This window comes from Phascolarctos cinereus, unplaced genomic scaffold (genome assembly GCF_003287225.1).
Source record: "Phascolarctos cinereus isolate Bilbo 61053 unplaced genomic scaffold, phaCin_HiC Scaffold_726;HRSCAF=1367, whole genome shotgun sequence".
NCBI classification, from domain to species: Eukaryota; Metazoa; Chordata; class Mammalia; order Diprotodontia; family Phascolarctidae; genus Phascolarctos; species Phascolarctos cinereus.
In genome coordinates this window covers 235,134,066-235,149,107 of record NW_027556098.1, presented here as the reverse complement: position 1 = coordinate 235,149,107, position 15,042 = coordinate 235,134,066, and the positions used below count along the sequence as shown (strand labels likewise).

The window sequence follows — 15,042 nt, the reverse complement described above, 5'->3', positions numbered from 1 at the left end:
AGACGAGGTCGAAATTGAGGAAAGGAGAGACTGAAGGGAAGAGAACTGAAGTAGATGAAGCCTTTTCGAGTTACGCCCAAATTAATCTTTGGCTCAAGAAAGCCAAATGGTCAACGAGAGAAGTCAACCGTCCCTGTCCGAGCACTGACCAAAAGACCATTTTTCCCTAACCGAGTGGGTCAAATCAGGGCTTCTCGGTCTTCCATGTCAAAGGGAGGAAAAAAGCAAATAATGATAGTCTAGTTCCTAAACTCCTAATGTTACTCACCCACAGAGAAGTAAAGTTAAAGTCCAAGTAAAGGTTCTGCTCACCTCTGCAGCTGAGGGGATGGGGAACTATTGGGACCCTGCGGGTGGGCAGCGAGGGCGGCCTCTGGCGTTGGCAGGTGGAGAGGAGGCCGAAAAATCCTCCTAGTTGCGGACTGTTTAGAGAAATACCAGTGCCAATATAGGAAGAGGATGGACCAAAAAAGTGATTTTCAAGAAAGAATGACAAAATCAAGGAGGCCATGTGGTCCAGTGATCTGACCGAGACAAATAGATGTGCTGTAAGAGACTGAAAGAAAAGAAAGATGGCTAAATAAAAATAACTGACTCACCATCTTAAAATGGTTATAAATGTAATTAATTCCCTAATTTGGGGCTTCTTACCCTATCCTCAACAAATAGCCTGCAGGCTTGTTAATTTCTTTATTATGTAAATTTTAACTTTCGGACTTAAAATGGATATCATAATTGGAATTCAGCTGTTCTTTTAGACTTAGCTGATAATTATGCCATATTGGGTCAAGCTTGATCAATAAGTTTAAGTCCTCCTTGTTTGAAAAAAAAATAGGCTTTGTAATAGACTGTAATTTTATGGGGAGGGTAAGACATTCCACTTTTTGGCCATCTGGGTGAGCTTCCTTTAACCCCAAAAGGACACACTTCGTGTGAAGTGTGCATCCCTGCATCACTAACAAAACCTCTCCAGCCACAGGCACATAAAATTGAAGTCGTGGCCAAACTGGAAGGCTTGTACTAGACTAGAGGGAAGGTCCTAGGAGCCCATGTTTTAATTCAAAGAACAACAAAACCGTTCATTTTCACCCTATTTTAGAGAGGCATAGCTAGTACACACAGCACCACCCCCATCTCCTACCTAGCCCCAACCCGCCCCTCCCCCCCCAAAAAAAAGCATTATAATAGCTGTGAGGAAGAATAAAACTTTTCTGTCTTTCTAGTTTTGTTGGCTTCTCGGGCTCAGAAATTTTAATTCTCTCTGGAAAATCATTGGTACCCAAAGTCCTGCAGGCCACTCTCTTCTAGGCAGAAGAGTGTGTGTAAGCAACCTCTACCCCCAGGGATCTTCCTATTCAGCATATTTTCACAGAGCAGATAAGAATATGAGCTCTGGATTAAGGAATGAGAGTGGAGAAAGTGATCATAGTAAAGAGGGGCATGCAGAAAGGGAAAAGGAGCACTTAAATAAGAGAGTGCCTGAGAGAATAGCTCTGGGGCACCATCCCTGAGGAGAATTAGGGAGCGGAAGTGGCATTCCTCTTTCTAAGACGTGTCTATGGGAAAAGGTTCAAATGCATCTTCCTCTTAACAAACACGCTTGTCTCATCGAAATGTTGCTCTAGTAAGAAGCTACTTTTTTAAAATATGCATACATAATTATAAATTCACATAGAAAATGTATGCCTGCAGCGATCCATGGGTCAAGTGCCATACTTAAGTTTTCCATTCAAGTGGTACACTTAAATTTTACGTGCATTTCCACACGGATAATACTCAACCCCCAAGTCGTGTTTCTTGCACACCTGGCTTTCATGGCACAAGAGTTGCCTAGTCAGATAAAGCTTGGAAGCCTCTGAAGACCTGTTTAAAAAATAAGAGGAAGAACAATTCCAGACTCTTCAGGGAAAGAGCCAGTTACCAAAAATTATACAGGATAAGACCTCAAGGTGCAGAACGATGTCATCAGTCACCAGTGCTGAGTTCCTCTAATTAGAGGATGGGCTTTCTAAGCATATTACCAATAAAAACGAAGGTAATAGCAGACGGGCTTGTAACACGGGAGAGGAGGGTGGAATAGATGGATGCCCCCCCCCACCTAGCCAGAAAGGCAGAAGAAGGCGAGGACTGTGCAAAGGATAGGCTCACTAATGATTTTTTTCCTCTCAAACTGGGTGCTCCATCAATTCAGTGCTTTCTAGAAAAGTTACCTGGAACATGGGCATCGATTACCTTTATGGGAAAATAGAACCATTTCTGGAAACTCATGTCTCTATACATCAGTTTACTAGAGGATGTCCTGACCAATTGCAGGTTAGAATTGAGGAAAATCTGGGTGTCGAGGTGTATGAGGAAAAGGCAGTAAAAGAAAGGAGGGGGGAAGCTCTCTGGAACAAAGTTTTTCCTGCCTCTAAGGGAGTTTGAATTAACATTACTGGACTTTCTCAGAGTGCAGACCATTGTGCTTTGTGTAAGGGTTATTTTCCTATGCTTTGGTTTTAAAAAATAAAAATGAGGGGACAGGAAAAGATCCTCGATGCGCCAACCTGAGGGGGTAGCCAAGGGAAAAGGGCGGTGAGTTTTCTCTGCACAGCCTGACATTCCACTGAGCATCCAGAGCAGAGCTCAGAGTTTGAGAGAAACAGAAGCTGAAGTTGAAAAAGGACAAAGAGCTCTAACTAGTTTCCTCCTAAAGGTTCAGTTAAATTTGTATGCCGAGCCTGTTCAATGTGCCCTCAGCTGTTGGAGAAGCTCCCGCCTCCCATCTTTCACCCCCAAATTCCCCAGAGATTCAAAGATCCGAGATCCCGTTAGCCTTGGTTAGTTTGCTGTCCCTCCTTAGGGAGGAGAGCAATTGAGTTCGTTTCTTAGTCTGGGTCTCAGGGAAATCAAGACAAGAATTTGAGCTTGAATTCAACTGGCAAGGGGAGGCTTGCACCTGGGAGAAAAGATTAGGTTGGAGAAAGAACGACTGCACATTTCGCAAAATACTTTCCTTTTATCCACCCTTCTTTGCCTAGCAATGGTGGGTCCATTGGTAAAATCTTGCAATTCAACACAGATGCTCCGACTTCTTCACTTCAGAGAACTCTAGCTTAGTTAGTTTCTGGTTCTGATTGTCCTAACGCTTTGAAAATATAAGGAAATAGACTTACCTTTTAAAAAAATCCGGAAAATGGGACATTTCAGTTTTCTACTTCAAAAAAAAATTATCCACCCATCCTCTTATTCTAATTAATATATGTGTAAAGAAACATCAAAGAAGAAATCTCCTTAAACTACATCCAAGATGCACATTCTTTATCCATTTTTATTTTCGTATCCTAACATAGCTTTTTTTTTTTTAAGGAAAAACAAAAAAGCAAAGGTAGGAAGTAATAACCTGAAAGATAACCTGCTAATTAGTTTTTTCCAACTCAGAATCTCTGAAATAATAATGCCTGGTCTGCATTCTTATTCCAGTAAACAGGTGGTCATTTGAAATTTGCAGTGACATTATTTGATTATCACTAACTTATACTCTTTCGCTTCACGGCAGTGACATGACATTGTATCTCATCCATTCACTCAGAAAAACAGGAAATGTAGAAGGTGGTCTGAGTAGTTACACAGGCTTCTGTATCTGTAGCTTTATTTGGTAAAAGTTACTGCTGGGTAGACTCTACCAGACTGTGTCATAACTTATTTATGCCCCAGTCAGATCATGGCAAATAAGTCTTGTATTATTTATCTGAAAAACTTCCGGGCTGGAAATATTATTCTAAGGCTAAGCCACTCGTTACCTTTCCATACCCTATCCTTTGGTGGGAGGGAAGGGGAACGGCGGGGAAGAGGAGAAAGACTTTAAAAAGAATCCAAATATTGTATGTATGTTAGAATTGACCAAAAACCTAAACTATTTGTAATGCTTTTCAGCTCCTCAAAAGCATTTTCTCAATACATCTCCCTAGCAAATCAGTATGGATTTGTGAAAAGCAAAGTTGTTAGCTTTTGAAAAGTAATATATAATGCCATAAATCCATAATGATGGCTAATGCCATAAAAGTTGCTTAAACTCTCTGCAAGACAGAAACTTGACTCAGATTATCAACTGCAAAAGTCCAAGTACTTTCAGTCTCTGGAATCCTCTTCTGTCTCTATTCAGGCAAAATTGAAAAACTCTTCAGCGATTTTGATAATTGTAAATCTTTAATTGGGATAATTCAGGGTTTTTGAGAATTTTTTTTAAAAATCTTTTTTTAATTCTTAATGTATTGAGTTTGAACCTTATGGGATCCCAGTTGACTAGTAAGTTTAGATTCCAAACCAGTCACCCTCCCCTTATTGTTCTCCACTCTGCCTATTATTACATGTCAGTATTTTAGTATTTCTCCTGACACAAAAAGAAGACAAAATTATATTCGTTTACATGGTTTATTGTTGTAAACATTAAAATTGTCTTTCTCAAAGAAAGAATTTATCAAGAAAAAAAATTCAGCGTCTCTAACTGTCATACACCATAGAAAAAAAGGCAGTGACTTGTATCATGTGCCATACTGGAAATATACAAAGAAAAATACTACAGAATGTGGCAATATCAAAAATCTTACTCAAACATAAAATAATATATTAACTGACAATTTTAGACATTAAAAAAAAACAAAAAAATTCAAAGTGCTCAGTAATTTCCAGGGAGTTATGTATATTATAAGCACTCTGGAAACAGTCAAAAGCTGCTGCATGCAAGTTTTGTTTAGCTTTAGACAACAAAATAATCAAGATATAAACTTTCTTTTGTCAACATCAACAGTACATACAACACTTACAAACAAGGAATGTTGGACGGTGTTACAAACACTATGTGTCCCTTTGTCAGGATTTTCAGTTTTGTAATACTTGTGCCCACCTATTTTACAATTGAGAAAATGTTTAAGCTCAGATAACTACCAATCTTTATAAAATCTAACAGACTACATAGTGTCTGAAATACTATTTATATAATATAGACATTACTGAAATAGCAAGTGCCTATAACATTTTCGACCTAGAATCAACATGCTGTCCCTTTTTGTGTAGTAATTTATTCCTTTTTTGCAAACACATTTATCTTTTAGAATTTTTAATATTTATTCATAAATAGGCACAAAATAATTTAAAAAGCCAAACTGCATTGGATAAATTTACAAGCCTTTGCCTTCTTTAATTCATGCCACCCACGCAACATTAAGTTTTACTATATATTACAGCTTTCTTTTACAGCAGAAAACTTCGTCTTTAAAAGGGCGATACTTTGTGGGTCACCTTAATACTTTTGTGTGTGTATTCAATCTGTCTTAGCTGCAGCACCCGGCGTGATCAGACATTTTTCATCTTACAATAGGAGTCATTCTTCTGAACAATAAATTCTTTTTTTAAGCCGATATTAAAAAGTTTATACCACTGTATTGTGTGTAGTCCATATTCTAAATCCAGGATGCCCCAGAGCCAAAATGCCCTTTCACGTTCTGCCTGCAGGTTAGGAAATAGCAACAGTTTTGTTTTGGGTGGGGGGAGACGTGGGGGCAGGAGGTTGAGGGATGGGTTAGGAAGTTGGGAAGGGGAGGGAGATGGAGCAGAGGCACCCCAGAGGTGCTTTTGTGCACGTGGGAATTCCCACCCTCAGACAGTTCACGTTCCTTTCAAGTTCGTTTGAAGAAGGCTGGAGAAAGTCTTAAAAAGGTAATGTGTCCAGGAAAAGTTTGTCGATTATTGCTGGAGGTGGTACCAAGTCTTCCAGTTTCAGGTAGAAAATGCGCTGTAGCCCCTGTGTACACAGGGTGCGAAGTTCTGGGAGCTTCCCCAACAGTTTGGACAAATAGTTGGGGCGGTTCAAACCCCCATTATTGAAAGTCACGTGGTCTTTGAGACAATTTACAATCTTGCTCTGCAGTTCCTCCACTCTCTTGGGTTCCTTGAGTCCGTGTCTCTCTGGGGTGGGGAGAGGGGGGAATGGAGTAACAAGAATGCAAAAAAAGGCAGTTAGCGATTTGACAAGATTAGAAATACCCCCCACCCCCCACCCCCCCGGTAAAGGGAAATCCAGTAACAGCACCCAGAGCAGGACTGAAGATGGGAAAGTGATAAGAGGACTGACCTGTAACCATCGCCAGGGCAGCAATGCACGAGAAGGCAGAAATGTCAATGTTCATATTCTGCAAGTTGGAGGAGAATTCAACAATGGAATCAATCCATTCCCCAAAGCCACGAACGCATTGCAACCTGTGCAAGACCACCCCATTGCAAAAGATGAGTTTACCCTCCACTGGGTTGGACCTGCAATTAATACCAAAGAGAGAGAAAAGAAAAAAAAAAGAAAAAGAAAAGCTAAACAACTAATTACTTGAAGAGCAATAAATGGGGGATTTAAAAGGCACCTAATTACCGAGGAGTTAATAAAATGTAGATCAGTGGACCTTGAAAGGGTTTGATTTCATAACAATCAAGAACGCCCCCTACCCCATCTCCACCCCCTTCTTTCTTTTCTTTTTCTTTATCTTTACTTAATTTTTCCTTCCTTTTGCTTCTCCCTTGTTCTTTCCTACAATAAATTCCCATTATTGTCCTTTTGTTTCCTTCTTTCATTCTTTTTCCTATCTTTCCTTTCCCTGTTTTCTCCTCTTTCCTCTCTTCCTTATTTTCTTCTTCCCTTTTCCGTCTTGTCTTTCTTCCCTTCGTTCCTCATTACCTGTATGCTAATCGCAGGACAAACAGTTCCAAGAAAGCAGATTCGAAAAGTAGATCTTGGTCTGGTTTGGGAAGATCAGTGAAGCCTGGGATTTTTTCTGCCCATCCTCTGATGATCTCCATGGAGCCGGTCAAGAGATCATAGAACTGCTGAATATGCTGAGTGTCATCTCCACTCATTTGATAGTCAGGGTTAGCCTGGAACTGGAATTTCATTTTAAAAAGCACTTAATGAGGTTCTCTAAAATATATAACCCGTGAAATTGCTAACCCCGTTTCTAGTAGGGGAGCCAGGTTTTTATAACAATTAAACCTCTCTCTGACCAGTAAGGAAATTAGATGTTCCAGGGCAATTAATTCAATTAGGGATGGTGCTATGAGGTCGCTGCTTTAAATATGTAAATTGCCATTTCTATACAGACTAAATACAGTGCCATCCAGCATGGGGAAATGTTGACTCTTATCTCCACAAAACAATTGACACGTTAGTATTCATGCCAGTCCCGGAGTTAGTCTCGTGAAAAGCCACCGTTTGCAGATCCTTTAATAAAAAATTTTCAGAAGCCTATATGCTTCATCATATACTTCTACCAATTAAAGCGGGTATATTTCTCACAGCTGGAATAAAATAGATGATTCTGGCTACTTATCCCCACCCCCAACCCACATTTCTCCTTTCCTTTCCCTCCTCCCTCCAACCACATGCCATTTATGATCCTTCTAGTATTTCACAACCGATGTTGGGATTATTTTTTATGGTCACCCACATCGCAATTGGGATGATTATCGAACCAGATGCATGTTAAATATAACTTAGCTAGAAAAATATTGGGTAAAGGTTGTTGGGGGTGGGAGGGAAGAAAACATTTTATACAAGTGAGGCTTTTTACAAACTTTTTGAAAAGAATGTATCAGTTCAGCCCTGCAAATTCGAGCAAGGTTGTGTGTGTGTGTGTGTGTGTGTGTGTGTGTGTGTGTGTGTGTGTTTTCCTGCGAGCCAGCACCCTTCTTACTAGGAAGAGTAGAGAGTGAAAAGATTCGGTCAGTATCATTTGTTCTCTGTGAATCCTTATCCCCACCTTTCTGTCTTGATTTCTTACTGTCTTACCTAGTCTTTGACTTGGCCTGTACATACATTTTCGCATTTCCAACTCCTATCCTACGTCTTTGAAGCTGTTTTTCTCCTCTGTGGGCTCATGTGGTGGGGATGGGGTGTGTGTGAAGCCCTACTAGTCTGTATATTAATATTATCTCCAGCTTACCCTGGAATAGTCCAGGCTGGTCATAGCCGGGTTGGAGTCGACATGGGCTCTCACCAGGGCACTGATCAGACTCACCGGGGGAGAGGGGGGAGAGGGCTCCTGGGGACTCTTCGGTTTCGACGGTAAACGACCTCTCCGACCTTTTAAACTGTCTGTACGAACCACTGAAAGGGAAAAAGACCTTCACATTTTCTAACCTTCCCTCCCCCTGACGCCCAGTACCCAATTGCCCAGCATCGCAACCCCCCCACCCCCAACAAGAGATGCAAGTTCAAGAAGGGAGTCGGGTAACAAGTGTAGACACCCGGAACTTGTAAAGCATTTTACAGTGGAGAAGCATTAAAATATGGGTTCATTTTATTTCTTCCTTCCAATGGATCATAACAGTTAAATGAAGAAAATTCTGACGCCTCTCTGAGAGAGATCAACAGCCCGCTTAGAATACAAAGCCTTTGTGGGCTTACAGGGCATGTGGGGAGGTAGAAGTTAGATGAGAAGGAAGGGACTTGGGAAAGACAATGAGAGAAGGAAGGAAAGGTAGAAGGAGATGGGCTTTCAGGGAGGAGAGGTAGGAAGACACTTCCTGAGTCCTACCTTCTTTAACCATCCCAACAGCAAGGCACTTCTGAAATCGGCAATACTGACAGCGATTTCGGCGCCGCTTGTCAACCGGGCAGTTTTTGTTTGCTAAACAAACGTATTTCGCATTTTTCTGGACCGTGCGCTGCAAAGAGAGAGAGGAAGAGAGAGACATTATAGACTGAGAACTAATTTCGTTTATAAATCCAGCAATCGAAAGAATCAAAAAAGCATCTCCGAACTGCTGGGACGTTCTCCCTCCCCTTTTCCTTCTTTTTCTTTTCTTTTCTTTCTTCCTCTTTTTTTTTCCAGGGCATTTAACAGAAGAAAATTGATAGCGTTAACATTTGAGCTAACCTTGCAGCTCCTTGCTGTGTTTTATATGCCAAGAGAAGAAGAAGGAGACGCTCAGTAAATACAAATCCGTGGGCATTCATATTATTTACATTCCTTGGAGACCTTCTCTATTTAAAATGATAAGATTATTCAATCAGGATGGTGAAATAAAGAGATCACTTAATTTTACCACAGGGAATTCTGTTCCACTTGGTTAGCTTAGACACGGTTCTCTGTCCTAACCAATTTCAATCTGAAGAGGAAAGGCAGCTCCTAGCACATGCAAATGTCCCTCTTCCAACTCAGGCTCCTGCAACTTCTGCCCAAGGACCTGTAAGCCATTTCAAGGCCAGGGCCTGGTCTTGCAAGCAGTCCTAGCTCCCTTTCCCTGAGTGGAGCCCCTGCTAGTGTCAGCTCCTGAAAAGCAATTCTCCATTCCCCATCCCGAACCCCAGCACCCCAAGGAAATTCCTGTGGGGATCATGGGTACAGTTTTCCGCCTAAGTAAGCAGTTGGGGGAGGGGGAACCTGATTTTCCGCTCTTCTTTCCCACAACGCAATGCTAAAGACTGAAGTTTAACCAAACTCTTTGGGGGGCCTATTCACCCCAACTCACCTTAAAGAAACCTTTGCAACCCTCGCAAGTGCGCACGCCGTAGTGCTGGCAAGCTGCGTTGTCCCCACAAACAGCACACAGCCCTTCGTTGGACGGGGATCCCCGGGAAGGAGGAGAGGGTACCTGTGTGTCCAGCAGCTGCGAGGCGTGACCAATCTGCAACCCTGGGAAACCCATGGCCGCTTGCTTGCGGATGGGATTGGGCACAGCGAAGGTCTGCCCGTCCACCACGTGGTGGGTACCTGCCGGCTCCGGGTTCATGGGCACGTGGAGGGGCCCGTCAAAGCGCATCTGGCAGCTGGACACTGGGGTACCCGGGGGCGATTGCTTAAAGGAGAAGAGAGAGAGGCGAGACACCGGCGTTTTCCTCTGCTCTATCATGTGGGTGGTGGCCACGTAGTTCTGGTGGAAGTTATGGAGAGAGCCTGGGTCATCCCACATTGGGCTGTGCTGCACCTGGAAGCCGGGAGTAGAGGGCGTCGGGGGCGACGAGGGCTTGTAATAAACGGAGCCTGAGTGCGGCATCATCTCCTCGGACTGTGGGGGCAGGTGGTTGTGTTGCTGGTAGCTGTGCATCTGAATGTCTTCCACTTTAATGGAGGACTGCTGTCCGGAGAGGGGCATTTGATACAAGCAAGGTGGCTTGACGTCGTAGCCTGTGCTGTAGTTGTCCATAAAGGTACTGAAGCTGGGGAGAGAAGTGGTGGCAGTGATTTCAGTGTTGGTGAGGTCCATGCTAAACTTGACAAACTCTGGAGTTAAGAAATCGGAGCTGTATTCTCCCGAAGAGTGGTAACTGTAGCTCTGGGAAGCTGGGCTGGCTCCTTGAGGCGATGACCCATACTGAGCCTGAACACAGGGCATGGCTGGAAATGAAACAGGGTGATATACACTCAGCCTGGTCAAGTGAATACTTTCTCCCCTGCTTTTGTACACCTTTTGCACACCTGGATCAACCATACGGCGGTTCCGTATTAAGTAAACTGTACGCAGCACTGCAATTTTGGAGATGGAAAGGGAGAGTAAAGAGGGGAAAGACAATCCGTGTTGCAGTCGCTGACCTTCAAAAAAAAGGGGGAGAGAATCTAAAAGAAGAAAGACAGGTAGGATATAAAGGATCATGAAACACCCCTATTTCCATTAAGTCTCCTTTTCAACCCCACCCACCCACCCAATAGCCTCTTATTTAATATCTGTTCAGGTCGCTTGTTCTGGAGCAACCTGAGGAATTTGGGATTTGCCAGGTGATAAATTATTCTGAAGGCGGCATTCGGTAATAGGACTGGCTTGCTGAGTGCAATGACTTTGCTTTGGGGCGGGGGGGGGGTCTTGAAGGAGTTTTAGAGAGAGAAGAATGTGAAAACTGAAAAACAAATTCACTAACCTTCAGCCGAGTTACAGGAGTTTTCGAGGAAATTAAAGGTGGACAGTGTCGTAATTCAATGGAGGACAAAGTTCCCAAGATATTAGAAAATAAGTGAATAGTCCAGTCTGTCCAGCCTGTTCCCTGAAATACAGATATGATATGTTCAGATTACTGTGGAGGGATTTATTGGACACAAGCAACTACACTAACCTGCATATTTCACTGAAATACATAGTATGGCCTTTAAATAAATAAAACACATAACATATGAATGCATAAGACATATAATTAAAATCAATGAAAATGTTTCTCCCATAACAATCTGGCATATAATTACAAAGGTTTTTCTTTTTTTTTTCTTTTATGAAGGAAAAAAAAACTTATGGCAAGTTGTCATTTAACCCTTACAATGTCATGAATTGACACAACCACCACCACCACCACCACCACCCCTTGTTCTAAGTAAAAGAGAATGAGTTGTCTCTGTCATTATTTTAATCAGACATTGGGTAAAATGAAGACCAGAGTTTTGTAGAAAGGTCACTTTGGAACCTTCAAGTAAGAGGTTTTCACTAGGCAAATTTAAGTGTAATAATAAGTCAACCAAAGAAAAAGAATATAAAAATATGAAAAACCATTCCGACCTCCTAGTCTCCACTTCTTCTTCAAAGTTACAAAGTATGCTACAGGCCTACATTGTGAGAATGCAATTGGAAAAGGGCTAATAATCCATCTAAATATATAAAAATGACTAATCTTCTATTTGAAGACATAGGCTACTTCCTTTTCACATTTCTAAGAAACTTCTTGTGCATATTTTGAAATGTACATTTATGAGAGGAAAGCCTATTTTTACAGAAAGAATGCAGGCAAAGAGCAACACAGTAAAGACAGTCCTTGACTCATTTGGATGCACTTAAACATATGGCAAGATGACCCCTTTAGTACTACCATCTTGAGCTGTTTCCCTCTTTAATAAAACAAGACATAACAGTCCTGGTAACTTTCAGACGTTCCCATTTTTAAGGCATCTGAGAGTACAAGCATGTCAATGAAAAAAAAAAAGCTAGATATCCTTTCCTGTTCAGTTTTAGCTATCTTGCTTCTGACTTCGTATTTCACAACTGGAAGGCCAAGAGACTAGATTCCAGGAGGGGGAGTGCAATTTCCTCCACCAAAAGGTAATATAACTATCTTTGTTAACACCAGATTTGCAAATTCACTCAGGAAGTGATCTTAATCTCTCTATCCCTCTTCTTCCCTTCTTCTTCTCTTGCCCTCCATTCTATCCTTCTCTCCTCCCTTCCTTCCCCTCTCACTGATAAACCACATATGTCAGAATACAGAAATTTGGGGAAACTAAGAGGATATTGTACTAACAGCACCCATACTGAAACAACAGCCTTCTAAACACCAGCACGTTTGCTAACCATGGTGATACAGTTCCCAAGCAACACATAAACTGAAGTTTTCCTCCTGTCACTTATCCCTGAGCGTTCAAGCCTTACTATACACACGACCTTTGAGATTCAGTGTCTAAACGACCAATTCACATCTGCTCTAAGGAAAAACGATATGGAGGAAGACTGAGTAGAAATTTCAAAGTCGAAGTTGGGAAGACAGCAGCTCCTAGGACTGTAAAAAGTATTCCTTCCGCGTTTCCCAATTAGCAGACTAGAAGCCGCTACCGAGAATGTACTGTTCCTAGCACCAGACGTGTAGTTAGGAAAAACGCCTTCTGGAGCAATTCACAAAACTTCCCTTTCATCACCCTTCAGGAACTCCTTTCCCTTCTTCACTTCTTTTTCTGAACGCACAATTCGCAGACCCCATACTCATACCCACAGGAGAGAAAGAGAGAGAGAGAGAGAGAGAGAGAGAGAGAGAGAGAGAGAGAGAGAGAGAGAGAGAGAGAGAGAGACTTACTTAATGGTTCTCCACGTCTCTTTTCATTCATTCAACTGTCTTGAAGTGCAGTTTCCTTTAGGAGGTGGGGTGGCGGGGGGATAGGGGAGGGGGTGGGTTAGATCGGTGAAAAGAAAAAAAAAAAACAATCGGTCCAGAGAAGTTGCTAGTTACAAGCGCTGCTGGGGAAGTGCGGTACTCATGTAGCAGAGTGAAAGCAGCCGGACAGACTGGCCCTTCCCTCCAATGTGCCTTTGTTTATGTGGGCTCCGTATTCCACAGCCAACATGCACCTAGTCTCCAAGCGTCAGCACACGTCAGTGCAGGCGGCCCAATCCCAGCTCCTTAGGGCTGTTTCTCCCCATACAGTTGGCCAGCTCTCGCTTTGGTAAATTTCCGACCTGACGTCACAAGCAGGGCAGATTTTAAGGTGGGAACCGTTCTGGGTTCACCTTGTTAGACGAGTTGGGCTTTTTTTCTTTTCATTTCTTCCTTTTCTTTTTTTTTTCTTTCCGAAAAAGGTGAAACCTACTCACCCTTGCCCCTAAAGCAAGTAAAGCTCACTTTACCCTACCTTCTCCAAAACTCCCAATTCACAGATAGTTTTGGCAGCCCAGAAGTGTAAGAGTACCAACAAAAGCGAAGATGGGATATGGGGGTGGGCGAGATTAAGAAAGGGAGTGAAAGGATGACTGAGAAGGGTTGCATGTGCCAGGTAACCCGCACCTGTAGGCGCACAAAATTGGGCAATACGTACTTTCATTGCTCTAACTCCCCCCTCTCCTCACCCTACCCCCGCCCGCTCTACACCCCTGCTCTCATCCCCAGGTGCTGAACCATGCATTGTAGCCTATTGCACGGGACTGCTAAATCGGGGTTTCCCTTTCTCAGTGCTTCCCTTCCCCCTCCCATATTTTCCACTCTTGCAGAAAAAAAAGCCGTTACATTTTGTTTGATGCCCTCTTCCCTCATACCCACGTGTAGGAGGGAGGACGTGGTGACTGTGGTATGGAAGAGGGGGTTGGGATAAAGGAGACAAGATGGTACTGGACCAAATCTCCTCTTATCAAATTAGAATCTCTTTAAGAAATATCGCTCCCCCTCTCCTGACAATGCAGCAGAGTTTCATGCAACAGGTGTGCATTACCCAGAGAAAGGTGATTTTATTTCCATCTTGAGTTAATTCTTTTCAACTTCAAAGCTGCGCTCTCCCCAAGTATTCTTTAACTACATTTCTCTAGATACATAGAACCCCAAGTAAACCCTGCATTGCTCCTGAACTTCCCCCCAAAAAAATCGAGTTAACACACAATTTTCCTCAGAACCCCTTGGTGTAATCAACATGAGTCTCGAGAGTATTCATGTCAGTGTGTGTTGGGCTCGGCGCGTTACTGCTCCTAGAGCAACCCCAGAAAGCTGTCACAGCCTGAGCTCTGCTTTGCATGCTAATCTGTTGGACTGGTGCTGATGATAGAGACAGCACCTTGCACCAGTGAGGGGGGGAGGACACAGAATGCTTTCTAGTAAAGGAAATGCTGGAGTTTTCAAGAGAAGAGAAAAACAGCGGTTCGGGTCCCAAAGCCCACGGAGGTCTACGTGTTGAAGAAGTCTGTTTGTCCCAAACTAGAATGGGATCCCTAGCCCAAACCATTTCGCGCGGGCTCTGAATGAGCTGCGAATAAAATTTGGGAGTATCTGTATAATCTGTATCCACTTCTGAACGACTGCTTTCAACTCTCATTCCTTTTGTCCAGCAGCAAGGTTTCGGGCTTGCTACCGTAATCCATTTGTACCCTCCCCATTCCTACGTGTTATTTGTATTTTCATTATTAGAAAAAGGCACAGTCAGGATTAACCCAGTATCGCTTTCCTTCAGCCCTAAACTGCACCCCAGCCTTCACCTTTTCACCCTACCCTCCCCGCCCTCTCCGAGGCTGTGAGCTTCCGTCCCAAGCCTGCGCGCAGTCTGGGAAAGCCGCTGGTGCTGCTACCCCGCCGCCCAGGGGAAACCTACGTGACCACCTTAAGTTTCCCCAGATGCGGTAGCGGCGGCTTGTTGCTGCTGCTGCCGCCGCTGCCGCCGCCGCCGCTGCAGCGCCGTGGTGCCTTAGCAGGCGCGAGAAAAAAAATAAGGCGGGGAGGAGTGAGGGGGAGTGAGGGGGAGCAGTGGCGGCTGTAGGGAAGGGGAGGGGAAGGAGGAGGGGGAGAGGGGTAGGTCGGGGAAGAATAGCTCATTAGCATGAGCTCAGTAGCGTCAGCCACCCTGTGGGCTGGAG

General features: G+C 43.3%; 1 protein-coding gene across 5 annotated transcripts; it reads right to left on the bottom strand.

The window, feature by feature from the left end:
• Positions 1–4,394: 4,394 nt before the first annotated feature.
• Positions 4,395–13,084, bottom strand: NR4A2 (nuclear receptor subfamily 4 group A member 2). Of its 5 annotated transcripts, none has more exons than XM_021004943.2 (8): positions 12,788–13,082; positions 10,880–11,002; positions 9,496–10,183; positions 8,559–8,688; positions 7,965–8,128; positions 6,704–6,906; positions 6,113–6,291; positions 4,395–5,946 (listed from the first exon to the last, which is right to left on the bottom strand). In XM_021004943.2, the coding sequence occupies exons 3-8, from the start codon at positions 10,168–10,170 to the stop codon at positions 5,690–5,692; spliced, it is 1,608 nt and encodes a 535-aa protein (XP_020860602.1). In that variant the 5' UTR covers positions 10,171–10,183; positions 10,880–11,002; positions 12,788–13,082; the 3' UTR covers positions 4,395–5,689. The 5 variants fall into 5 exon arrangements, with proteins under 5 accessions (XP_020860602.1, XP_020860601.1, XP_020860600.1 ...); XM_021004942.2 differs by having other exon boundaries at positions 8,040–8,128; positions 9,496–10,361; positions 12,788–13,080; XM_021004941.2 differs by having other exon boundaries at positions 9,496–10,361; positions 12,788–13,079.
• Between the last annotated feature and the right edge of the window lie 1,958 nt (positions 13,085–15,042).